Source organism: Hylobates moloch, unplaced genomic scaffold (assembly GCF_009828535.3).
Source record: "Hylobates moloch isolate HMO894 unplaced genomic scaffold, HMol_V3 SCAFFOLD_13, whole genome shotgun sequence".
NCBI lineage: Eukaryota > Metazoa > Chordata > Mammalia > Primates > Hylobatidae > Hylobates > Hylobates moloch.
The window spans coordinates 84,904,131-84,931,666 of NW_026652288.1; the positions used below are offsets into that span (position 1 = coordinate 84,904,131).

The 27,536-nt window shown below is 36.1% G+C and overlaps 1 protein-coding gene and 1 long non-coding RNA gene across 2 annotated transcripts in view; one reads left to right on the forward strand and one right to left on the reverse strand.

The window, feature by feature from the left end:
• Positions 1-27,536, forward strand: part of NAALADL2 (N-acetylated alpha-linked acidic dipeptidase like 2) — a 959,155-nt gene that overhangs the window by 371,872 nt on the left and 559,747 nt on the right. Inside the window, exons 3-4 of the mRNA XM_032174021.2 lie at positions 645-918; positions 22,261-22,380. Of these exons, the coding sequence (XP_032029912.1) occupies positions 645-918; positions 22,261-22,380 (394 nt within the window). The remainder of the gene's footprint in view (positions 1-644; positions 919-22,260; positions 22,381-27,536) is intronic.
• The window catches only part of LOC116481255 (uncharacterized), a 35,110-nt gene continuing 9,380 nt past the window's right edge, over positions 1,807-27,536 (reverse strand). The window contains exons 2-3 of the long non-coding RNA XR_004251455.1: positions 9,039-9,087; positions 1,807-2,519 (exon numbers count right to left, since the gene is read on the reverse strand). This is a non-coding gene — a long non-coding RNA (uncharacterized LOC116481255). The remainder of the gene's footprint in view (positions 2,520-9,038; positions 9,088-27,536) is intronic.

Sequence of the window (27,536 nt, forward strand, 5' to 3'; positions counted from 1 at the left end):
TCAACTGGAATGACACCTAGATTTTGGAATGGACTTTTAAGTGGATTATGTTGATGTTGTTAGAAGGATCAGAACTAATAGAAGATCTAGTTGTCATTAATATCACTCTTCTCTGCAATGCCATAGTGCTGTATTAGTGAGCTTTTTTGTTTTGTTTTGTTTGTTTGCTTTTCTTTGGAAAGAGTCTCACTCTCTTGACAAAGCTGGTATGCAATAGTTCCATCCTAGCTCACTGCAGCCTCCAACTCCCAGGCTCAAGTGGTCATCCCACCTCAACCTCCCAAGTAGGTGGGACCACAGATGCATACCAGGACATCCAGCTAATTTATTTTTAATGTTTTGTAGACAGAGCGTGTCTCTGTGTTGCCCTGGCTAGTACTGTGCTCAAGCCATCTTCCCTCCTTAGCGTCCTAAAGTGCTGGAATCACAGGCATGAGCTACCACAAGGGCCGTTAGTTCTTAATTTAAGAAATTAATTCATTCTGCTTTGTTTTGTGTTACGTTTCATGTGGTAGGGTCCTGTCTCATTCATCTTTCAATATCCCATAACATCTATTAATATTGTTCGTATATTGAGCAGTCATATCTCAAAAGAATAAAGAAATCTCCTTTTTAAAAAAGTTTTCTTTTCAAATTTATTTCAGAAATTTGGTACAACTATATAAAAATGAAGATGACACGGAAATTTCAAAGAAGATTAAGACTCAGTGGACCTCTTTGGGCCTAGAAGATGTACAGTTTGTAAATTACTCCGTGCTGCTTAATCTGCCAGGCCCTTCTCCCAGCACTGTGACTCTGAGCAGCAGTGATCAATGCTTTCATCCTAATGGCCAGCCTTGCAGTGAAGAAGCCAGAAAAGACAGCAGCCAAGACCTGCTCTATTCATATGCAGCCTATTCTGCCAAAGGAACTCTCAAGGTAATATGACCGTTTGTCTCTGTCATTTACAGTGAGATGGAATTAGAAAATAACAGCTTTCATCTAAATTGAACTAACTGGCAAGATGCAACGTACAAAAGTAACCATTAAATCTTCTCAGTGTGGAGGTGCCAGGAAAGAGAAGGAAGATTTGGCCCTCCTGACCCTTTTCTTGTCATATTTTGAAAGTGAAAACATGTTAGAAAAATTTAATTCAAAGGTGTTGAATGTGTGACTGAGTCATTCACATTTTGCTCTGTCCATATAGTGCATGTCTATTTCATTCCATGGCTTTGAAGAGGCAAAATTTAATACATTGACATAGAGAAAGGGAAAGAAATGGAGAGGGTTGTGTTTTGAGATTGTGTACACACAAAAGAAATTAAGTGGAAAATTGATATGATTATTAACACATTTAAGATTTGAAACACAGTGCCCCTGCTTTCCTGATGGAAAACACATGTGATTAGAAGCCAGGTGTGTATTATTTCTTCACCTTTTCTGGGTTAGCAGATTTATGATGCAGGTTTTTTTTGGCATAGTGGTTAAGTGCAAGGCTTCTAGAGCCACATGGACTAGTTTTAAATCTCAGCTGCCCAGTTAACCACTGTTACTTAACCGTGGGGAGGAAACTGGGGCTGATTTCCTCATCTCTGTATTGGAGTCAATAATAGTTCCAACTCATAAGGTTGTTGTGAGAAAAAATTGCTAATATATGTAAATCTAGGAGGACAGAGCATAGCCTCTAGTAAGAACAATATACAAGTTAGATATAACAATGTGTAATTGGTCAACAGTTTCCTTTTTATGGACAAGTTTGCTAACTCTATGTAAAAGTGTAATTTTAAAAAATACACTTAGTTTTTTTTTTTTTCATCAAACTGTAGATTGCCTCAGTTAATACCAATGAAATAATGTTATTTTTCTGACTCTAGTTAATGGCACAGATGTTTCAGAATCTAACTTATTATTAACTTTGATTAATATATGGAATATTTAAATCATTTAAAATTACTTTGCATAAATATTTGAAATAATAACAGTAAATGCTCGTTCCTAATAGATTTTGGGGGAGTGGGAGGGAGAGGCAGATTTTCTGGCAGTCCAGTATCGTTTCTATTCTGTATATTATCATACTTTGACTTTTAGCCAAAGAGCTGCATATAACTATTACCACCTTGAAAAGTCTTACCATTAATTAAACTTTAATATAATATTAAATGTCTGCAATATTTCTACTGTAGGACTCATATAATTTGATTTGATTAATATTATGCTCTTTCTGGTAGGTAATAATGGTAACACACCTGTATATTAATAAAAATAGAGGAAGGCAACTGTCACTCTTTCCTTCATTCAGAAGCTTTGGCCTTAAGCCAAGACTCTAAAAGTTACCCCGATATTTTCTCTAAAACTTCTAACTCTGCCTGAGCCATACGCATTTTCTTCTTTATCCCAATTGGCTCAGCTCATGTCTTCCCCTAAACAAAAGCATGTCTAAAACACAGAACATTCACAAAAACACCAGGAACTTGGGCGAGTCCTTGGAATCTTCCCCATCTCTTTGCTTTTCAATTTCCGCTGGTGAACGTTGATTATTCCTTGAAGAAGGAGATATGCAAAACTCATGAAACTACAACTTCTATCCTTATTTCCTTAGTGTGGCCCTCTGTAACAACCCGCTGGGCCCAGTGGATTGAAGGTAGAATAAGATTAAATAAACTAATTTAATTAAATAAATTCCTTAGATATGGGTTCACCACGAAAACCCTCCCTCAATGCCCCTGCACTTTCATATTGTACAGTTTCCACACTGACCAAGGAAAGAGATATCCTATCACTGTGCAGCTTCCCAGAGTCCCTTATGGGAGCATGTATTTGTTGGTCTTACTGTATACTGGGGAGATTCACTGGATCTGGAAAATTAAATTTCTATGACTCCTTTATACTCTGGACTTACTGCATAATAAGGGAAACATGGGAGAGGAACCCTTCAATAACAGTTTGTTTGCCTTGGTTTAAAAGAGATACTGGCCGGGCACTGTGGCTCATGCCTGTAATCCCAGAACTTTGGGGAGGCCGTAATCCCAGCACTTTGGAGGCTGAGGCGGGTGGATCACCTGAGGTTAGGAGTTTGAGACTAGCCTGACCAACATGGTGAAACCCCGTCTCTACTAAAAAAATACAAAAAATTAGCCGGGCCCAGTGGCGGGCTCCTGTAATCCCAGCTACTCCTGAGGCTGAGGCAGGAGAATCACTTGAGCCCAGGAGGTGGAGGTTGCAGTGAGCTGAGATGTCCCCATTGCACTGCAACCTGGGTAACAAGAGCGAAACTCCTTCTCAAAAAAAAAAAAAAAAAAAAAAGGGGGGGGATATTAACAGATATTGTATACTTCTGATTTCTGACTCATACTCACCACAGGCAAATTCTCATAATAATGGAGGTGGTGGTGGAGGGAAGAAAGTCAGGGAGAAGGTCATTTGGAAGAATCTGTTTGGCCCTATAGTTCCAATGTTGGGCAAATCCACTTTCCTATGCTATTTGTGCAGATATTGGACACAGCGTATTATATGTAATTGTATGTTTGCTTTTTATATTTTGTAAAAGACTAGGCTGAATCACAAAATGGTAATCATCCCTTTTTTTCTAACAGATAATGCTGTAGGATGGATATATAAATATTCTTCGCCCTTTATTTTCTTTATTCTTTCACACTTCTGCAGTTAGATAGCTTCACCTTCAAGTGTCCTGCGTTCAAGTAGTGTGTAAGAGTAATAAATGTTTGGCTATTTAGTGTCCATTGTTAGACTCCTCCACACAACTGAAGGTCATCTCATTATTAATGTAAAATAAATTTTTAGTTTAAAATATATGTAATGTTACTAATATGTAGAGAGGTTTAATATTTTAAGAAATAAGTTAAAAATGTGAATTTGCGAAATTCTATGGCTTCAACCTTCCTACTTTTAAAAACTGAGCCTATTCCCTTTCTTCTAGATATTTTTAGACCACACCAAATTCCAAGCAGCCACTGATTGATTAGTTTATAGGGACCCTATAATTATGATTTGATTAAAATTAAAATACATTCAGGCCTGAAGTATTTTAATATCTTTTTCAAATTTAGCAGTTATTGTTTGTGGAGGCTAAGTTAGCCTCCATAAATTTTACTTAAGCACTATTTTTATTTCCTTGACAATTTCAAATCATCAGACCTTAGAAACTAGAAATGTGAATTCTAAGGATACCGATGGTGTTCTCCACCCCCAGCCCCTCTCCCATTTAGAATTATAAGTTATATGGGAGTTGTATTCTCAGCATTTTGGTTGTATGTTCAGTATGTTCAGTAGCTGTCTTTTTAGATCCCTTTAAATGAAACAGTTGTTTTTCTTATCCAAATATATGTGGTACTTTCCTCTTCTTTATTTTTTTCTTTTTCACTTACTTTTTCTTGTCAATAGAGGACACAAAAGAAGAAGCCAGTTTACTTAAAAACAATATATTTTAACTTTCAAACTAATGCATGTGTGTATCTATAACAATGGTCTTTTGTGTTGTTTTTCTGGGCATGTTGTATGACAATTTCTATTACAACATATGGGACAATTGGGATAAGACAGGGTTCAGTGACCCTTTCTTGTATGTCTCCATCTTTCACAGTTAAGGCAATGCACGCCTATTTCTAAGGATATGACTTTGTATTGAAAGAGCCAATTTAAAAATGAAAAACTTCAGAGAACCAACCAGTGGTTTTATCTATTCATTATCAAAGAGTACTCATTTATTTTTTGCAAAGTTAATTATTTTTTTCGTTTTGCTAATGGAACTGGGTGGGGTGTTTTTTTTTTTTTAAATATTCCTGTGTAACCATATCTCTGAGCGTTTTCTACATGTTTATCTTAACAGTTATAAGTTTTTAAATTTCCTTTCATTTCACATAAAAGAAAATCCACCTCTACTGCAGATTTATGGAGTTATCCAAATATGCATAGTTCTGAGTCCTTATTTAGTATCCTCACACCATTTGTAAGTGTATTAAAACTGCCTTTTTAAAAATAGAGTTTAAAAAAATCTTTTAAAATGCAGCTGTTAAAAGGGAGAAAATAAAGTTAACTGTAGATGTGGAAATACACTCCATGTTTGAAATATTAGGCCTAAACAAAAGGGATTGTTAAAGGAAACAAAATGCAATATGGATAAACCTAACACCTTGTATCTGAAGAACATAATTTGAGGAATTAATTATGCAAATTAGATAAAGACACTATTTTAAGATTGTATTAATAATGCAAATCTATTATACTAAATACATATTGATTTAAATATCTATATCAAGAAAGCACGTGCTATTGAGAGTCATTTTTTAAAACTCAAATTGTATCAGTATTGTTATAATTTTCAAAAGCAACTTCTAGGTGGCTATTATATATGCATATAGAATACCTGCACATATTTTATATACCTGTTTTAGATATATTATTGAAACTCACATATTCTAATAGATAAGTCGCTGGTGATTTTTCTGTGTCACTTTAAATCATTCCCTAATTCAAATCAAGCTTGAGTGGTTGCTGCTAAAGATTCAGGCATGCCTCCTTTTTGATTTTGAGTACATTGCGTTTGCATGAATTTCTATCTGGCAGAGCCATTAAGTTCTTAAATTATTCTAGTCTGACTGCCAGCAAAGCTTCCCACAACTTTTTGCTTTTGACAAGGTTATTTGTAGAAGAGGAGTGCCCCTTTTCTTTGAAAAACTGTCATGTCCATTCATCATAGGTCCGTTTTGTGTAAGCTTCTAATTTGTGCCTTCTGGTAACCATCTAAACAGCATTTCTGATATCTGAGATCTACTTCAAAAACCTACTTAGTGCCAGCATGATGGATGGTATACTTTACAACTTCTTTGTAATTCATTGTGCACTAGAAAGGTGACATTGTTTACCCCATCATAATGACAGGTGGGTCAGTAAAAGGGTCCTAAGAGTTGTCCTGTCAGATGCAAAATACATATTAAAATGGATACATAAATAATTTAGCATGTGTAAGGTTAGCTTCAGGGAATAAATAGTGATTTATATTTTTCTTAAAAGGTAGATATCAACTATAATATTATCATAAGGTTAAAGACATTGGTAGTGAGTGCTGAAAATGTCTAGTCAATTTTATAAATAGAACATATGGCTTTTATGCAATTTCTATGCAATTATTTATTTTGTCCTTTGTGAAACACCAGCAGATGTAGAAAAGCAAATCACATATTAATATTTGCTATATGTTGGTCAGATTGGTTCTGCCAAGTTGTTGCCGAGCAAGAGATTTTTTTCTTATTTCCATACATTTTATGTATTTTGTATCTTTTCATTCTGTAAAGCTTTATTTTTTACCTGAAAGATAAGCCAAATAATGCAGTTTCATGGAGAAACTTATTTTCAAAAACTCACTAACTGTACAGAATCTATATTATTATGAAGATATATGTCACTACCCTATTCTGCAGAGAGCATTGTTCAACAGCCCAGACTAGCATCCTTTCTTAATAGGTGTACAAATGTGGGGTGGTCAGGTCAATTCTGTAGGACTCAGTGTTCTCGTCCACATAAGGGGAATATAACAGTAACTTTAATGGTTTTTGTGGGGAAAAGCACCTGACAGTTAGTACTCTATCAATGTCAGCTATTATTATCCTGTAAAAAGTGGACACATTTAAATGGGAGAAATTAAGAAACTACCAGAACATCAGAACAATATATCAAGATTTGAGAGAACAAACTTTTATTATATTTATCACATTATCTAAATATAATCTTCCTGTCTTCTCTCTAACATGACAAATAAGAATCATTAGGGAAGAAAATGCCTAGGCCAGTATGAATAAAAATAAAATATACATAATGCCCTGATCATATGTTTAATTAAAAGTGAAAGCTCAAAAAAAATTACAAATGAAATATTTAATTCTTGAATGTAGAATGATTAATCATGTTGTGTTGGACCTGAAAAGCATTGCTTGTCTTTATGTGTAAAATATCAACATGTAGTGCCTTAACGTATGAAATCTGAGCACTGTATCAAATATTTTCTCAGAAATTCTTAAAGAGAAAAAAATATAAACACTGCATGGAATCCTTGGATAACCTATAATCAGATGCCTATATTCTCATAGCTGGAAAAACTTGGTCTTTCTCTTTTATTTTGAATATTTTCAAACAAAAGCAAACTGATCAGTGTTATGGTAAAAGGCAGAGCTATATGCATTTGGCTCTGAATGATTGCTGTCATAGATAACAATATCAGTGAGCTAGAGAAGTGGAATGGAATTGTAGTACTTAAACTTTTGTTTTCTGGATGGTAAAATGAAGCTACTGTCTCGCCAACACAGAAATGTGAGCTTCAAAGTTTTTCTTTTTTTTTTTTTTTTTTTTGAGACGGAGTTTTGCTCTTGTTGCCCAGGCTGGAGTGCAATGGCCTGATCTCAGCTCACTACAACCTGTGCCTCCCAAGTTCAAGCGATTCTCCTGGCTCAGCCTCCCGAGTAGCTGGGATTACAGGCATGTGCCACCACACTCGGCTAATTTTGTATTTTTAGTAGAGACGGGGTTTCTCCATGTTGGTCAGGCTGGTCTCGAACTCGAACTCCCAACCTCAGGTGATCCACCTGCCTTGGCCTCACAAAGTGTTAGGATTACAGGCGTGAGCCACTGTGCCTTGCCCAGCTTTGAAGTTTTTTAATGGTGACAGTGGCTTTGCATATTATCAGTCTCCCTTATTTTTCTATTGTAAAATCCATCTTTTGGCAACAGTGCACAACTGTGAGATAAATGACTGTGAATGCAGCTGTTATTCATTTTTTTAAATCTGCATAAAGTCCCTTGGCCCAGTGTGACCTTCTATTTCTCATTTCATGAGCTCTGTTCACTAACCAACTAAGTTAACAAAACAATTCCATAATTGCTGCTTTCATTTTTTTTAAAAAATCATTTTATTATTGTTTGTTTTTAAGACGGAGTTTTGCCCAGGCTGGAGTACAGTGGTGCAACCTCGGCTCACTGTAACCTCTGCCTCCCTGCCTGAAGCAATTCTCCTGCCTTAGCCTCCCCAGTAGCCAGGACTACAGGCATGTGCCACCACACCCAGCTAATTTTTGTATTTTTAGTAGAGATGGGGTTTCAACATGTTCACCAGGCTGGTCTGGAACTCCTGACTTCAGGGGATCCACCCACCTCGGCCTCCCAAAATCCTGGGATTACAGGCCTGAGCCACTGTACTCAGCCCATAATTGCTTCTTTCTTATTTGAGAATAATAACCATGCGGTTAGTTTCTACATATTTAAGAAGATATATATTTTCCCTGTATTTAAAATTTTGATAGGAACATTTACAAAAACCATGATCTAACACAACATATTGTACATAGTTAAATATTTGTTAGAGAGTACATTTTCTACTCGTGAAAGAGAACAAAAGCCTATTTTATGAAATAATAGTTTTAAAGCAAAGGCAGCTAAATTCAACGAAGTGGTTAAAGTGCAGTGGACTGTTTTCATTTTCCCCACTTTATTACAACATGTGGCATTTTTAGTGAGAAAGTATTTGGATGCTGATTTTTTTTTTTTTTTTCTTGAGACAGAGTCTTGCTCTGTCGCCAGGCGGGAGTGCAGTGGGGAGGTCTTGGCTCACTGCAACCTCCGCCTCCTGGGTTCATGTGATTCTCCTGCCTCAGCCTCCCAAGTAGCTGGGATTACAGGCACGCACCACCATGCCCAGCTACTTTTTGTATTTTCAGTAGAGATGGGGTTTCACCATGTTGGCCAGGCTGGTCTTGAACTCCTGACCTCATGATCCGCCCACCAGCCTCCCAAAGTACTGGGATTACAGGCATGAGCCACCGCGCCTAGCCCCAGATGCAGATTTTTAATTTGACTAAAAGTTATTTCTAAAGATTTTTAGTCACCGTAATTACTATTTGACAGAAAATGCCAGTGTTTTCATTTTTATTTCTGATTTGATTTAGGCATACTACTTGCAAAGTTAAGTGATAATGTAATTTTCTTAGCAGATGTATGTTTTAATTTATATAAAATGCCTGTATTTAAGTATTTTGTTTACAAATAAGACTTACCTCATTTCAGCAGATGCTGCAAATTCAGCCTTTCCGGAACTAGAGAGATCTATGGAAAAGTTGGTTCTTAGGTTTATGCACTGTTTAAACACATTAATCCAAGAAAATGCTGTCATATTAGTTTCACAGTCTCCAAGAAGAATTCTCTTGAATGAATTTGCAACTCCTTCAATGCACTTACCTTAATAAGTTGAGTATCATTTATTAAATAAAGTGTCCTGTGATTATTAATTTGTTATTCTGTATATTTTAATTTGATACTAAAAGATTAACTGACTAATATAGAATATAGCTAGCTGGGTCTCACTAATATAACAAGAAACATTCAACTTTCAGCAAATACATTCTGAGTACCTTTTACACATTAATCGCAGGGGACACAGTGGTAAATAAGAAAGCCTTGGACCCTGCTGCATGCAGCTGGCAATATAATAGGAGAAACTGATATTTAAAATTGCTTGGCTTGATACTGCTATAAAAACTAGCAAATTATTTAAATATCTAAGCTCCAGTTTCCTCATCTACAAAAATATCTACCAAATATTAATGTTCTGTAGATAGACTGGAATAATTGATTCAATCTGCTTAGCAAAATGTCTAGCACAGGGGACATGAATGGTTAAGTATTTATTTTGTTTTATTTTTATATCATGGATAACAGTTCTGTATGGTTTAATCCTTTCCATAACACACACACACACACACACACACACACACACACACACACACGCTCTATACTTAATGTTCTAATAGCTGGAGTTTCCTATGAACCACCTTTTGCCCTTATCTCTTTCTTGCTATTATCTGCTCTTAGAGAGACTTCTTGGACCAAGACCTAACTAAGGACAAGCTTTAACCCCTATCTCTAATGCATAACTGTTTTCTGTTTTCAACTACTGCCAAAACCTCTACTAGTGTTTTGTTCTACCACTTTAGAAGGAAACACACACACACACACACACACACACACACACATGCACGCACACACGCCAGCACAAACCAGTTTATTTCAGCTAGTTGGTTTATTTTTTGCATCTTTCCCAATTCTCATTATCTCTCCCACAGTTCCTCAGGAAACAATGCCCTGTTGGTCATTTGAAATAAATTATAGTGAAAATCTTTAAACCATAGGAATTTTCAAATGCTACACATCAGGACTTTTTTTTTTTTTTTTTTTAACCTAAGAACCATTTTATTATCATACAGCTGCCCAGCTTTCAGCCAGAAGCAATGGACTGGATTGCCAATTACAGCATGGCTACAATATTATTGTGGAATGGACAGAGCCAACAACACTGCCATAGGGTAGAAAGTGAGAGTGTGCTCAGTGCCCGCTTCAGGTCCCTCTTTCATCTACGGCCACAGAAGCTACTCAAAATTTAATCAGAATATTGTAACGGGCAGGGAATTTCCTTCAGATTTCCCAAGGTCTGAAATGGGAAGATAAAGTTATCTTCTCGACAGAACAAATGGAAAATCTAGAGGGAAGTTGTTTTTAAAACTTCTCTCAAGCGATTTTGAAATACAATCCTTCCTGGGATACTTCTGGTTCCTGGAACATTTTGCAAAATAGCTATTGACCTTCCATCCTGCTCCTCAAGCAACGGGGACTGACTGGCTCACAAGCCCTCTGCCTGGACTTTCAACACAGCAACCACGTCTCTCCATTGCCCTCTACCCATACCATAGGAGAGATGATTGGCTTTCACAATTTCATTCTAGGACCCTTTTCTCTGGAGCAATCAGCTAGCATGGTTGTTGATTATTTATTTTGTGTCTTATAATAGTTTTATTCCTAGTTTGCTTCAGGAAAATGCAATAAATATGTTAACCATGGGAAAAGTGATAAAGTTGCAGAAGCTCTCATGATCAGTTATTAGGGACTTTCATGGTAATATATATATAGTATAAGGCTAACCTCTTTTACATTAATTTATTTTATTCTTTCTCATGTTGAGAAACAGTAGTCTAGATTCACTTTCTCTGTACCTCTTTTTTCATTTCTAGGATTTATCAACCAAATGGGTTCAAATAGTTTTAGTCTATCAGCATTAAGTCTTCTTTTTGTAAATGTTGAGCAACCAACCGAGATACTGTCACGTTGTTGAGCTGTATGTTAACTCAGATTTACCACCCAACTGTTGTTCTTTCTTTCTTTGATAGATTTTCTGAAATTTTATCCTTATCCAATCCCATCGCTATAAAAATGCATAACTTTTTATTTCAAAATTTACTAGTCATGTTTTACTCCTCAGTACGTGTGATGCCTCTGCTTCATTTAGTACAGCTCCTCATTCCTTCAAGGACTATGTACTTACTGCTGTCTGAGAAGTTATTCCCCAGGTCTGTGCATGGCTTCTCATCGTTTGGATTTGAACTCCCTAGCAATGTCTTCCCTGACTTCCCCGATTAAAGTAATTACTCATCACCCTCTATTATAATACCCCTGTTTTTCTGTCTTTGGGGCATGTCACCATTGAAAGTTTTCTGAACTGTTGATGTCTTTGTTTACTTTTTGTTTTTGTGGTTGATCTCTCGGCAGGAGAGAGTAAGCAGTATGAAAGGGACCTTTTGTAACTCATTCCCTCCCTATCTCCAGAAACCGGAATACAGTGTGTCGCATATTGCCAGAAAATGAAATAATTCTCTCTTTAATACCCTCTTCCTTGGACTTCCATAATTCTGTTTTCTCCTTTTTTTCTCCTACTTCTCTACATATTTTTCATAATCTCTTTTTTTAAAAGATATATTTTTGCTTTTAAAATAACTCTGTGTAATATAAATAGCTAAAGGAAAGATGCTATGGCCAATTATGTTATATTTTTAAATGTTGACCGAATAATACGAAAAGACAGCTATATAATCTCTAAGGTACTATTTATTAAATTCTGGAAAATGTTTAAAGTTTTGCCTTTCTGACAATCTACAATTTTTTACTCTAGCCTGAAATATTAGATTAAACTTGCATTATTTTGTCTATTGACTTTGGAGACTATAGATGTAAAATATGGAAATGAAATCCTGTCAAAATGATTTCACTTTAGCCAAATTTCTATTACAATAATTTTAACTTTTTTTTGTCCTTTGGATGTGCATTATATGTTAGATTGTAAAACTGAAGACATTTTGCAAAGGTATTAAACAACTACTATATGCCAAGGCAAGTAGCAACTCTGGTTTATCTATGTTATTTGTGCTATTGAAACATAGTCACTGTGCCATTAAGCACTGCATTTAGTGTATCACTGTAGCAAGTATTTTTTCAGCAAGTGTACAAACTGCAGTAAAGAAGAAGTGATAAAATTGAGAAGTCACCCCTTTATCTGGTTCTTTACAACAAAGACAGCAAAATTGATTGTGTATCTTATGCTTAATTCTGAATTCAGCAGGAAAGCACCAGTCTAGTCCACTAGCTAGTGTCCCCTCTGATTGATTGGAGATCCATTTTAACTGACTAGAACTTGTGCTGTACTAGTTACCAAATATTTTAAATATCTCTCCTCTTATGCCAACCCTTGTCTAATTGGTCTTAATTGGAACAATATTTTGATAAGGAGTTTGAAACATGATGATTGCTTAGTTAGTCTGCCACAGGAGTTGGGGAAGGCAGTGTTGGTTTTCATCCTTCAATACATTGTGGTCTTCATGATAATGACCACGATGTGAACCCGAAACAGAAGTACCAATATAATTCTAACAATCTTTGAATTTTGAAATCTTTATCAATGCTAAGATTCTAATGATTTTTAGAAAGAAAGAAGGTAAACGTGGATGATCACTGTGATTTTACAAGTTTTTAATAAACATAACCACTTTAATTTGAAGTAAATTCAAAGGTAGATTTATATATGATAGGAAATTTCTAAAGCAGAAACTTGTTTTTAGGTGAGCAATACTTGTGATAGTATTGTACTTTGTCATTATCAGAAATGCTTGGGTTTATCATTTCTGAACTTGAGTAGAAAATTACTGTTTTAGTCTAAGCAGGCTTTTCAAACATTTTGTACATTTTGAGTCTCTCTTAGAGAACTAGAAAGGCTCAGAATGATGGATTTGGTTGAAAATGTCAAGTCTGAAACACTTCAATGCATTAATTATTTCATACGCATGAATAATTTTTGCTACCTCAAGGTGGAGAAGAAACATGGCACTGGAATGTTCCCCTGTGTGGAGCCCAAGCCACCCACAGGTAGACTGTACCGGGACATTTTCCTGACTGACTTACTTTTAATTACTGTTTTATTTATTGTGTTTAGCTGATTGTAGGAAATAATAATTCTGCTTTTCTTTTCATTACTCTTCTGTTGCTTCTGCTCAGAGTGGTTTTTCCATTCCTATATGGATAGGAATGCAATTTTCCAAAATCTTGTACTCCTGAAGCAAACATCTAGCCCACTTGGTGATGTGTTTAAAAATCTTTACTATTGATGATATTAGGGGAAAGCAAGAGAAAAGATATGACTATCCTAAGAGTCTCACATTTTTAGTTCTATTGGAATGAATGTGAAAGTGATTGTTTTGCCTTTGCCAGAAGTCTTGTGGTCTCAAGAGTCACAGAGGATGCAGAGTATGAACTTTGGGGTGTGGAATTCCCTACCTGGTAATTACATAAGTAATTTTGCTTTGCTTTGACCATGTAATGTATTAGACATTAGGTTTCTTTTGGACACAATGTTTTATCCTTATATAAACTGTTAAAGCTATTAATCATTTATCTGGTATTTATTTACTATTGACTTCACACTGTTTTAAGTGCTTGTGATAAATCAGTGAGGAGAAGAAAGATCCTAGCCCTAGTGAAATGTAAACATTGTATAAGGAAGAGACAATCAACATAATAAAGAAGCAAATTATGTGTGTACACACACACACACACACACACACATATATAAAACACATAAGTAAATGTATTTAGCTAATTATTTAGTTATAGTTAGACATTAAAGCATGCTGTGGAAAAATAAAAGCAGAGTAAAGTAAACTGATAGTGCTGTTTCGGGGTGGAGTGATTGTAGTATTGAACAGGGTGGTTATAGTTGCAAACATACGTGTACATGTGTCTTTATAGCAGCATGATTTATAGTCCTTTGGGTATATACCCAGTAATGGGATGGCTGGGTCAAATGGTATTTCTAGTTCTAGATCCCTGAGGAATCGCCACACTGATTTCCACAATGGTTGAACTAGTTTACAGTCCCACCAACAGTGTAAAAGTGTTCCTATTTCTCCACATCCTCTCCAGCACCTGTTGTTTCCTGACTTTTTAATGATTGCCATTCTAACTGGTGTGAGATGGTATCTCATTGTGGTTTTGATTTGCATTTCTCTGATGGTCAGTGATGATGAGCATTTCTTCATGTGTTTTTTGGCTGCATAATGTCTTACATGTTAGACCTAAAACCATAAAAACTCTAGAAGAAAACCTAGGCAACACCATTCAGGACATAGGCATGGGCAAGGACTTCATGTCTAAAACACCAAAAGCAATGACAACAAAAGCCAAAATTGACAAATGGGATCTAATTAAACTAAAGAGCTTCTGCACAGCAAAAGAAACTACCATCAGGGTGAACAGGCCACCTATAAAATGGGAGAAAATTTTTGCAAACTACTCATCTGACAAACGGCTAATATCCAGAATCTACAATGAACTCAAACAAATTTACAAGAAAAAAAAAACCCCATCGAAAAGTGGGCGAAGGATATGAACAGACACTTCTCAAAAGAAGACATTTATGCAGCCAAAAAGCATATTGGTGCCATTTTTTCAGCACCTGTGCTCAGCTCACGTCTCTATGTCACTTTTTGATAATTCCTGCAATATTTCAATCTTTTTCATTGTGGTTATATGTGCTAGGGTTATCTGTGATCAGTAATCTTGGATGTTACCATTGTCCATTGTTATTATTTTGAGGCACCAGGAAATGCACCCATATAAGAGAGCAAACTGATTCAATAAATATTATTTATGTGTGTTCTGACTGCTGTACCCACCAGCCATTTGCCATCTCCCTTCCTCTCCTGGGCCTCCCTATTCCCTGAAACAAAACAATATTGAAATGAAACCAATTAGGAATCCTACAATTGCCTCTAAGTGAAAGGAGTGACATGAGTTACATGTCTCTCACTTTCAACAAAAAGAAATGATTAAGCTTAGTAAGGAAGGCAGGTCAAAAGCCAAGACAGGTCACGAGCTAGGTCCCTTGTGTCAAACAGTCAAGTTGTGAATGCTAAGGGAAAGTTCTTGGAGGCGATTAAAAATGCTACTCCAGTGAACACATGGATAATTAGAGCAAGACAGCCCTATTGCTGATATGGAGAAAGTTTGAGTGATCGGGATAGAAGATCAAACAAACCACAACATTTTCTTTAGTCAAAGCCTAATCCAGAGCAAGCCCCTAACGCTTTTCAGTTGTGTGAAAGCTGTGAAAGATGAGGAAGCTGCAGAAAAAAAGTTTGAAGTTAACAGAGGTTGATTCAGGAGGTTTAAGAAAAGCAGCTATCTCCATGACATAAAAGTACAGGGTGAATCAGCAAGTTCTAGTAAAGAAGCTGTAGCAAGTTATCTGTAAGACCTAGTTAAGGTACTAATGAAAGTGGCTACACTAAACAACAGATTTTCCGTGTAGACAAAACAGCCTTAGATTGGAAGAAGATGTCATCTAATACATTCATAGCTAGAGAGAAGAAGGCTAGGCCAGCCTTCCAGGCTCCAAAGTTAAGGCTGACTCTCTTGTTAGGATCTAATGCTGCTGGTGACTTGGAAGTTGAAGCCAGTGCTCATTTACCATTCTAAAACTGCTAGGGCCCTTAAGAATTATGCTAAGCCTACCCTGCTGTGCTTTAGAAATGGAACAACAAAGACTGGATAACGGCAAATATGTTTACACAGGGACTACTGAATGAAAATATTCAACCTCACTGTTGAGACCTACTGCTCAGAAAAAAACATTCCTTTCAAAATATTATTGATCTTTGACAATGTACCTGGTCACCCAAGAGCTCTGATGGTGATGTACAGGAGGTGCATGTTGTTTTCAAAGCTACTAACACAACATCCATTCTGCAGCCCTTAGATTATGGAGTAATTTCAACGTTCAAGTCTTATTATTTAAGAAATACAATCTACCATCAGAGAATACTACAAACACCTCTATGCAAATAAACTAGAAAATCTAGAAGAAACGGATAAGTTCCTCGACAAATACACCCTCCCAAGACTAAACCAGGAAGAAGTTGAATCTCTGAATAGACCAATAACAGGCTCTGAAATTGTGGCAATAATCAATAGCTTACCAACCAAAAAGAGTCCAGGACCTGATGGATTCACAGCCGAATTCTACCAGAGGTACAAGGAGGAGCTGGTACCATTCCTTCTGAAACTATTCCAATCGATAGAAAAAGAGGGAATCCTCCCTAACACATTTTATGAGGCCAGCATCGTCCTGATACCAAAGCCTGGCAGAGACATAACCAAAAAAGAGAATTTCAGACCAATATCCTTGATGAACATTGATGCAAAAATCCTCAATAAAGTACTGGCAAACCGAATCCAGCAGCACATCAAAAAGCTTATACACCATGATCAAGTGGGCTTCATCCCTGGGATGCAAGGCTGGTTCAACATACGCAAATGAATAAATGTAATCCAGCATATAAACAGAACCAAAGACAAAAAACACATGATTATCTCAATAGATGCAGAAAAGGCCTTTGACAAAATTCAACAACCCTTCATGCTAAAAACTCTCAATAAATTAGGTATTGATGGGACGTATCTCGAAATAATAAGAGCTATCTATGACAAACCCACAGCCAATATCATACTGAATGGGCAAAAACTGGAAGCATTCCCTTTGAAAACTGGCACAAGACAGGGATGCCCTCTCTCACCACTCCTATTCAACATAGTGCTGGAAGTTCTGGCCAGGGCAATCAGGCAGGAGAAGGAAATAAAGGGTATTCAATTAGGAAAAGAGGAAGTCAAATTGTCCCTGTTTGCAGATGACATGATTGTATATCTAGAAAACCCCATTGTCTCAGCCCAAAATCTCCTTAAGCTGATTAGCAACTTCAGCAAAGTCTCAGGATACAAAATCAATGTACAAAAATCACAAGCATTCTTGTACACCAATCACAGACAAACAGAGAGCCAAATCATGAGTGAACTCCCATTCACAATTGCTTCAAAGAGAATCAAATACCTAGGAATCCAACTTACAAGGGATGTGAAGGACCTCTTCAGGGAGAACTACAAACCACTGCTCAATGAAATAAAAGAGGATACAAACAAATGGAAGAAGTTTCCAAGCTCATGGGTTGGAAGAATCAATATTGTGAAAATGGCCATACTGCCCAAGGTAATTTATAGATTCAATGCCATCCCCATCAGGCTACCAATGACTTTCTTCACAGAATTGGAAAAAACTACTTTAAAGTTCATATGGAACCAAAAAAGAGCCCGCATCACCAAGTCAATCCTAAGCCAAAAGAACAAAGCTGGAGGCATCACACTACCTCACTTCAAACTATACTACAAGGCTACAGTAACCAAAACAGCATTGTACTGGTACCACAACAGAGACATAGATCAATGGAACAGAACAGAGCCCTCAGAAATAATGCCGCATATCTACAACTATCTGATCTTTGACAAACCTGACAAAAACAAGCAATGGGGAAAGGATTCCCTATTTAATAAATGGTGCTGGGAAAACTGGCTAGCCATATGTAGAAAGCTGAAACTGGATCCCTTCCTTACACCTTATACAAAAATTAATTCAAGATGGATTAAAGACTTACATGTTAGACCTAAAACCATAAAAACCCTAGAAGAAAGCCTAGGCAATACCATTCAGGACATAGGCGTGGGCAAGGACTTCATGTCTAAAACACCAAAAGCAATGACAACAAAAGCCAAAATTGACAAATGGGATCGAATTAAACTAAAGAGCTTCTGCACAGCAAAAGAAACTACCATCAGAGTGAACAGGCAACCTACAGAACGGGAGAAAATTTTTGCAACCTACTCATCTGACAAAGGACTAATATCCAGAATCTACAATGAACTCAAACAAATTTACAAGAAAAAAAAAAACAACCCTATCAAAAAGTGGGCAAAGGACATGAACAGACACTTCTCAAAAGAAGACATTTATGCCACCAAAAAACACATGCAAAAATGCTCATCATCACTGGCCATCAGAGAAATGCAAATCAAAACCACAATGAGATACCATCTCACACCAGTTAGAATGACCATCATTAAAAAGTCAGGAAACAACAGGTGCTGAAGAGGATGTGGAGAAATAGGAACACTTTTACACTGTTGGTGGGACTGTAAACTAGTTCAACCATTGTGGAAGTCAGTGTGGCGATTCCTCAGGGATCTAGAACTAGAAATACCATTTGACGCAGCCATCCCATTATTGGGTATATACCCAAAGGACTATAAATCATGCTGCTATAAAGACACATGCACACGTATGTTTATTGCGGCACTATTCACAATAACAAAGACTTGGAACCAACCCAAATGTCCAACAACGATAGACTGGATTAAGAAAATGTGACACATATACACCATGGAATACTATGCAGCCATAAAAAAGGATGAGTTCATGTCCTTTGTAGGGACATGGATGAAACTGGAAACCATCATTCTCAGCAAACTATCACAAGGACAAAAAACCAAACACCGCATATTCTCACTCATAGGTGGGAATTGAACAATGAGAACTCATGGACACAGGAAGGGGAACATCACACTCCGGGGACTGTTGTGGGGTGGGGGGAGAGGGGAGGGACAGCATTAGGAGATATACCTAATGCTAAATGATGAGTTAATGGGTGCAGCAAACCAACATGGCACATGGATACATATGTAACAAACCTGCACATTGTGCACATGTACCCTAAAACCTAAAGTATAATAATAAAATTAAAAAAAAACAGCATTCTAATTGCATAGACAGTGATAGATATTATTAATGTGACACTTACCCTGTGTCAGGCAAGCTACTGTCTACAGATAAAAATGAGGCATGAAAAGTTTATGTAGTTTAGTCAAAGTCACACACCACACAAAGAGGAATGCTAGATTCAGACTCATATCAAAACACTCCATGCATTTCCTACTACTCCAAACTCCCTCTTCAATTATTTTAAGAAAGAATAGACTAGGGTGGTAGAGTTTGACATTCCAGAATTTTGGACTAGCTGCCCATTTAGCCACTTACTACTTTAACTAAGGAACTGAATTCATTTCGCTTAGCCTCACTGTACTTTTTCTAAAATTTAAGCAATGACTATCAACTTCATGTGTTAATGATACAATGAAATGAAATTAAGTATATATTAAAAAGTCTGAAGCATAATAAATGTTGAGCAAATAAAAAAAAAAGATGTATTTGTAAGATTGTAGCTTCCCCAGATAGTGATTCCACCGATAAATCTGAGAAAGTATATAGAAAACTTTCTGGAAAGGATACACCATGCTAAATGCCATTAGCCACATTTGTGATTCATGAGAGCAGGTCAAAAGATCAGCATTAACGGGAGTTTGAAAGAAATTGGTTTCAACCCTTATGGATGAGTTTGAGGGGTTCAAGATTTTAAGGAGGTAAGTGCAGAGGTGGTGGAAATAGCAAGGAAACTAGAATTTGAAGTTGAACCTGAAGATGTGACTAAATCGTTGCAATGTCATGATGAAACTTGAACGGATGAAGAGTTATTTCTTATGGATGAACAAAGAAAGTGGTTTTTTGAGGTGGAATCTACTTCTAGACTCTATCTTTCCAATTCCCGGGAACATTGTTGAAATGACAGCAAAGGATTTAGAATACTAAGTAAACTGAGTTCATTAAAGCAGCAATAGGGTTTTTGAGATAATTGACAGCAATTTTAAAAAAGTTCTATTTTGGGTAAAATGCTGTCGAACAGCATGTCATGAGAGATACAGAGAAATATTTTATGAAAGGAAGAGTCAGTTGATGTAGCAAACTTCATTGTTGTCTTATTTTAAGAAATTACCAAAGCCACCCTAACCTTCAGCAACTGTGACCCTGATCAGTTAGCAGCCACCAACACTGAGGCAAAACTTTTCACTAGCAAAAATATAAAATGTACTGAAAGCTCAGATCAATAAAGCATTTTTAAATTAAGGTATGATATTTTGTTTCAGACATAATGCTATTGCATGCTTAATAGACTACAGTAAAGTGTGAACATAACTATTATATGTATTGGAAAAACCCAAAATTTGTGTGATTCACTTTATTGCAATATTTGCTTTACTGTGGTAGTATGGAACTGAACTTGCAATCTCTGATGTATGCTTGGATACACAATCTGATCTATATCCTCCAAAACAAGTAACGTTTTCCTTAACCTCTGCTACATATAAAAAAAGTTCATTTACATAACCAATTGAGTAATAGCCTTATTACAAGATGCTGTCAGTGAATCACAAATAATTAGTAGGTAGCTTAGAAATGAAATGAAAAATAGAAATTTTTCTCACTTTTGCAATGTAATCATTGATATTATGTGATCATTTACTTAATCATACTTTTAAAATCATATATCAACATTTATATGGTAATGGTTTCAGCAAACTAAAAAATGTATTAAAGGCACTGATTTAATCATTTTTAATAGGAATAAAATTATAATGAAAAATCATTCTGACAGAAGTGTTTTTAACAATTAATTTTCCCTGGCAAATCCATTTGAAAGTACAGCTTAACTTTTTAGAGATATTGTATGAGCGGTAATCATTTTGATTCAACCCTACTGAGTCCATAGCATACGTTGGACACCTGGGCAAGTATGGGTATGTAATGGGCTCTTCACCAGGGAATTTCCCTGTATTGGAAACTGAAACTGGCAGACATCTCTATTGAGGGCCTTAAGTGAGGCAAAAACAGATTACTCTGGGAGTCAAAGTAGAGAGAGGCCATATTTGGGCAACAGATACATAAAATTCATCAGGTAGGTGACATTTGAAATGAATGTTAATGTATTCATAGAGTTTTTACAGATGCAGATGAATGTGATGGCTAAAGAAATATTTCATGCCAGAAATGTTTTCTCTAACAGATTTACGGATCTCTTGGAGGTATTCATATGTTCCTATAGAAACAATGCTCTTTCTTCAGATGAATCTTTTATGGAAGTGTTACGTATGAAACTTGTTGAAGTGCATTAGTTTCAATCGAGAAGGATGTAAAGCTCCAGATCTGGATTCTCCACGTTTATTGTTTTTCATGATTTGCCATGACTAACTGTTTTTGCCTCTCTGTGGATATATGCTATAATTTGAAATAGCAGATTTACATTATAATATAATCATTGGAAACATAACAACTATTGTTTTAATAATAAATAGATATTACAGAGAGTAAAGCTAAAATCAATCATCTTGGCTCATAGAAATATATGAATCTGCAGTTCAGTGCTTTTTAAGGAGAGGGAAAGGATTCACTACATGAGAAGATTTTATTGAAATCTCCAGAAAGGCATGAGATTTTTTCTGTTTTGCGTTAATACAGAGGATTTATAAAAATGAGTAACATTGAGGTCAAATGTAACTCTAGGTGAGTATTGGGAAATGTGACAGAAATGATAATTTGGGGACATATTCTAAAGTCCTGGGTTGATATACTGCCACATGTGGTTGAACAAGTTGTATTCTGCACTACTCAAGGATTTGTCATTCACAGCTGGCTATTGCACAGTCTTGAACAGAGCATCATGAGCAGCTGTTCAGGATGACCACGCAAGTGAGGATGTTGCACTTAATTTGGATAGCAATAGAAAACATTTGAATTTTCTTTCAAGCCTGAGAATTATATAATTGCTGTTGAACCTTAAGGAAATTAATCTTTCAGTGTTTTGCAAAATGGCTCATATTCCAGAAACATGAATGTAGAATATTCCAAATGTCTGTTAGAAGAATGAACTGTGTTGTAATTTTTTAGAAGAGAGAGAGAGAGCAAAGCAAAAATGACTTACACATTTTCTCTAGTGCCCAGAAGAATTGTTGTACCTTGATAGAAATAGAAAGGTCATGTTTATGGTAATTGGGACAGGGTAAGAGATAGAATTAATTCTATATTGAACATTTCAAATTATTATGAATAATTTTGTTATACTAAATGGACAATTGGCTATACTTCTTCCACTGAGGCTTTATTTTTCTTTGTTTTTTCTCCTCTTTCAGGCTGAAGTCATCGATGTGAGTTATGGAACGACAGATGATTTAAAAAGGATTAGGAAAATAAAAAACATAACAAATCAGATCGCACTCCTGAAATTAGGAAAATTGCCACTGCTTTATAAGGTTGGTCCAATGGATGTTATTCAGTGGTTTGGTGAATATTTTGCCTTGTTTTGTTGGAATTACATGCTTTTGTGAATGTGGAGTGTGTGTGTGCATATAGGTGTGTGAGAGAGAGAAGGGGAGAGGAAGAAAGAGAGGCAGAGAGTATCACAGAAAGATGGCTTTTCCACATTAGAACATTTTAATTTAAGATATTTAAGAAAAATATATTTATGCCCTTATTTCTTTAGAGAGAAAATACCTTAAGTCAGATAACATTGGGTTTGTGGGACCTTAATAAAATTGCCATACTCTTCATAATGATACCTATCTGGAATAGTAAAAAATGAGAACCACAGTGTCTTCATCTTATGACATATGTGAAACTTCGAATCTATTATCAAATGGACTAATTATCATGTTCTCTATGTTAGACAAGTATCTAGATGATTTACACCCTCTAGTGATTATTTTGTCAACTATATAACTACAGTTACTAACTGTGATCAGGTTTTTAATTAAAATATAATACGCTAAGAGTAGCAGAATTTTTATTTATTTTATTTGAATGGAAGTTTATTAACAGTCATCCACAGATACACTTACATAATTAAAGTAGTTCAGTCTAAGTTTCTGATGATGAACCACCACAATAGATAGCCACTACTGCTCATTCTCACTTCATTTCCTTTTTCTATTAAAAAAAAAAAAAAAAAAAGATTAGTATAGTTATGTCAGCAAAACTCTCTGGTTCTGAAGATATATTGGATTTCTCTTCATTCAACCTTAAATGAGCTTTCTAACTCCCAGGTCCAAAAACATTTCCAGGAATCTCTTGGCACACTCTTATTAGGAAACTAGAGAACATCCTATGTCTGTTTTTTTTTATTATCTTCCAATAATACTCTTATCCTTAAATCAGTATTTAATAGTAGATTAGACAGGCCAGAATTTTAAGATACTCTTGAAAACAGAATATACAGTGATGCTAATTTTTGCTGGATAATTTTTCATATGTATTAAATTCCTTAAAATAATCATATTTTGACCCAGAAATTCCTGTTCAATCAATGTATTCTAAGGTTGGGGTCAGGGTGGGGGGGCACACAGAGGTGATAAACATAGTAATGACCAATGATGTGACAAAATATTAGAAATGATATATACATCCAATTTAGTATTTGAAAATCATTCTGCCTTTATGCAGCTGAATGTGGTATAACAATTCGATGTAAAGGAGAATATTTAATGACATGTAAAAATCCTCATAAATCAAAAAAGCGATCAAGAGAACATTTATAATAATTATAATACTAATGATTTTATTATTGCCTATGAAGGTAACATTATTAATGACATTTGCTAGATAATTTTCTACCCTTTTAAAAATGTATTATATTAATCTTCAAAATAATCGTATTGTTGAGGTAGGGACTATTATTATCTTCAGATTATAAATGGAGTAAGACACAAAAAGAAAAGTGAGTGGCTCAAAGACAAAGAGCTAGTTAAATGAAACAATCGGGCCGGGCGGGGTGGCTCACGCCTGTAATTCCAGCACTTTGGGAGGCCGAGGTGGGCGGATCACGAGGTCAGGAGATCGAGACCATCCTGGCCAACATGGTGAAACCCGTCTCTACTAAAAATACAAAAACTTAGCTAGGTGTGGTGGCGGGCGCCTGTAGTCCTAGCTACTCTGGAGGCTGAGGCAGGAGAATCCCTTGAACCCGGGAGGCGGAGCTTGCGGTGAGCGGAGATCGCGCCACTGCACTCCAGCCTCGGCGACAGAGGGCAAGACTCCGTCGAAAAAAAAAAAAAAAAAACAATCAGGCTTTCAACCCAGGCAGTCTCATTTCAGATCCCAAGTCTTGAATGTGTATGTATACTTGCTTGTGTGGGGTGGAGTAGGGGGAGCTAGAATACATGAATAGATAGAGAGATAATTAAGAGGTTAAATTAGAATTTTTAGCTAGGATTCCATGATAAAAAAAAGTGAACATTTCAAAGTTAGCTACCAAGCATCAATATTTTAAAGGAAATAATTAAAAATAGGTTAGACTATTAAACCTACACTCAGATAGAAAAGGTATGGAGATTGTGGGGAGAGGATTTTATGAAGAGGAATTTTGGAGAGATTTATGGTAAGTTCAACTGCATGCCTGGTGACTGGGGCTTCAGTGGAACCACACGGAGGGCTTAATGTATGTCCCCTGCAATGTGAGGGACACGACCGAATGGTGTCTGATTTTATCTGAGAAGCCTAAAGGTAAGAGATGGGTTCACTAAGCATTTAATAAACAAATACAAAAAATAAATTATCTGTGTTGACATTGGCCTGCATCCCGTGAGTAGCGAGCAGAAAATTATACATGTGTTTCCCATGGGTCAGTCATAAGCACATACGACAGAGAGCCAGTGAGGTCTGCCTTCACGCCTGTACTGAAATTGCCACTTGTAATGGTGACTCATTAGGCAGTGACCAGCCAGATTAAAGTGGCATTTGCCTAGATCAAGTAAATTGCAGTAGGTACTGCTTCAGTTAATTCACAAATGCCCAGGAGATCCGAAGGCAGCTTTAAATATCTGTGAGCCCTCCATAGGACAAGCACAGTAACATAAGAAAAATCCTACCCACTGAACCTCTAATTTCTAAGCCTTCTCCAACAACAGATGGGTAAGAGTATAGTTAATACATGGGGAAGGAAATAGCAGACCACACCCCTTTCTCCAAAAGCAGACCTGAGCTGGTGGAGGGGCAAGAAGATACAATTTTAAATCAAGAGTAGAATTTTGATCATGATGAGACTAGGAAATCTAATTACTTATTTAAGACTCTGCTAACTCAAATCAATTATAGGACTTTTATTATTAGCAATAGTCAGAGGAAGAGTGGGACAGTCCAACTTTTTATGTAGGTGTTTGAGGAAAAATGAACCTCTATGGATATTTTTAAAAGAGTAATGGGAAAGAAAGTTCTATTGCTTTTGGTACGTTACATGAATCTTGCTTGTTCAACCTACCAGTGACAAAAATGTGTGTGGTAGGGGCCAATTATATACTGGTTAGATAGAATTATGGATAATTTCTACTTTTCCTTTATTTTTTTGCATTTCTGAATGTTCTATAATTGTTGTGTATTTATTTTGTATACAGAAACAAGCTTTTGAAAATTCAAGTTAAAATATAGCAATTATAATTTTTTTCTAACCCGGCCGGTCATGGTGGCTCACACCTGTAATGCCAGCACCTTTGGATCACGTAAGCCCAGGAGTTCAAGACCAGCCTGGCCAACATGGCAAAACCCTGTCTCTACCAAAAATACAAACATTAGCTGGGTGTGGTGGCACGTGCCTATAATGACAGCTACTAGGGGGAATGAGGCACCAGCATCGCTTGAACCCAGGAGGCGGAGGTTGTAGTGAGCCAAGATTTCGCCAGTGCACTCCAGCCTGGATGATAGAATGAAACTCCATAAAAAAAAAAAAAAAAAAAAAAAAAAAAAAATTCAAACTGTGCTCAGAGGTCAAATACTCAAAATCTTCACTGCTATATAATGGATTAAGACAAAGCAAGTTTCTTTGTATTTGCTACCGATAATATTTACATTATAAAACCCTTTGACCATATCTACAAAGTAGTGAGTTAGTGGTTTATCTGAAATAGGGCACAGTTATAAAGATCCTGATATCATTTTCCCTGATAATTTTCCTTCTAGGCCTATTAAATAAATTTAACAAAAATTTCTGTGTAGAATGCCCCTTGAGACAGAGCCTTGCCACAAACTTGGCATTGTCTTCTAGAAAGAGAAGACAGGGTGTCCTCTCTGCAACTTTGTAATTTCCATTCTAGCCATCCTTCTGTTTTCTGTGGAGTGTCCCAGAGATTTGGGGGAACTCATTGCTGCTGTATCTGTTAATATACATTCCATTGGTAAGAAAAAGGAAGCATGTATTAAACATAGTTATACAGAATGATTACAGCCAAATTTGCTTCAACTGTCCATCAAATATATTCTGGAGCTAAAATTCAGAAATGAGGTAAAATGTAATTCAGCTGGGTTGAAAAAGGCAGAAAACCAACAGACTTCTTTATGAATCAACAGTTAGTCCTGATTCTAAATGAACATTTAGTCAGGGAACATGCAGCTGAATGAGTAGAAGTTCATTTTATTTTGGCTGTGCAGTAGTTACTAAATCAGAGTTTAAAAATGAATTCGGGAGGGAATCTCTACATCTGATTTAGGGAGGGCAAAGGGGAAGCATAATTATGATATTAAGTTATTAGATTATCTCTTGAAATGAGGAGAAAAATAATCTGCAGGAGGAGATCTCATTAGTTTGATCATAAATACTGAGAATGTATGTATGTAATTTAATCTCTAGGGAGAGACTGATGAGAAAATCCCAACATTGCAGTGTAGGAACTATGAACTGCAAATGGCTTTCTGATGTGTGCTGTGAAATCCACATCTTGTGAAATCCATATCTTGCTGCAGGAAAAGAGTCAACCAAGTTCCCCAGATATAGTTGTACTAGTTTCCTTAAGCTGAAGCCTTAGAGGAAAGGCTTTAGGTTCATTTTAGTTATGTATTTATAACAGCTTATTTTATGGGAGAGTGCTTTAAATATTTAAACTTTCAGACAAAACATTAATTTGTCACAATGTACTCATATTTCTCTCAGTGACAACCTGACACGTAGTAAAACAGATACCAAGACCCTCACAAAATCCCAAACTGCAGAATAGCACTCTAGTATGGAAATTAATTTCATAAAATTCAATAAAAGCATTTGACTTTCTACTTAGGGCCATTTCTACCAGAAGCAATAATAACAAAAAGTTACTGTGTACTACAAGACAACTAGAAAACAAATAAATCCCTCCGAAACTTGGAGGTTGGGCTATTGTCTAAATCCACAGTACGTATCAGCCCCCTTTCCTGTAGAAGTCAATTTTGTGTGCAGTAAAATTGCAGACGAATATATATCTTGATTAATTATCCATTTGTGCATAATTAGATTACACAAAAAATCCAAAAACTCTGTTGCTTTTTTTTATAAATGTAGTAATATACATCACTACCTAGTACTTTCTGTAATATACTAAGATATTAGTCAATATTAGCTAGTTTTTTTCATTAGTCTTATATAGTTTTTTATCTTTATAATGACAATTTT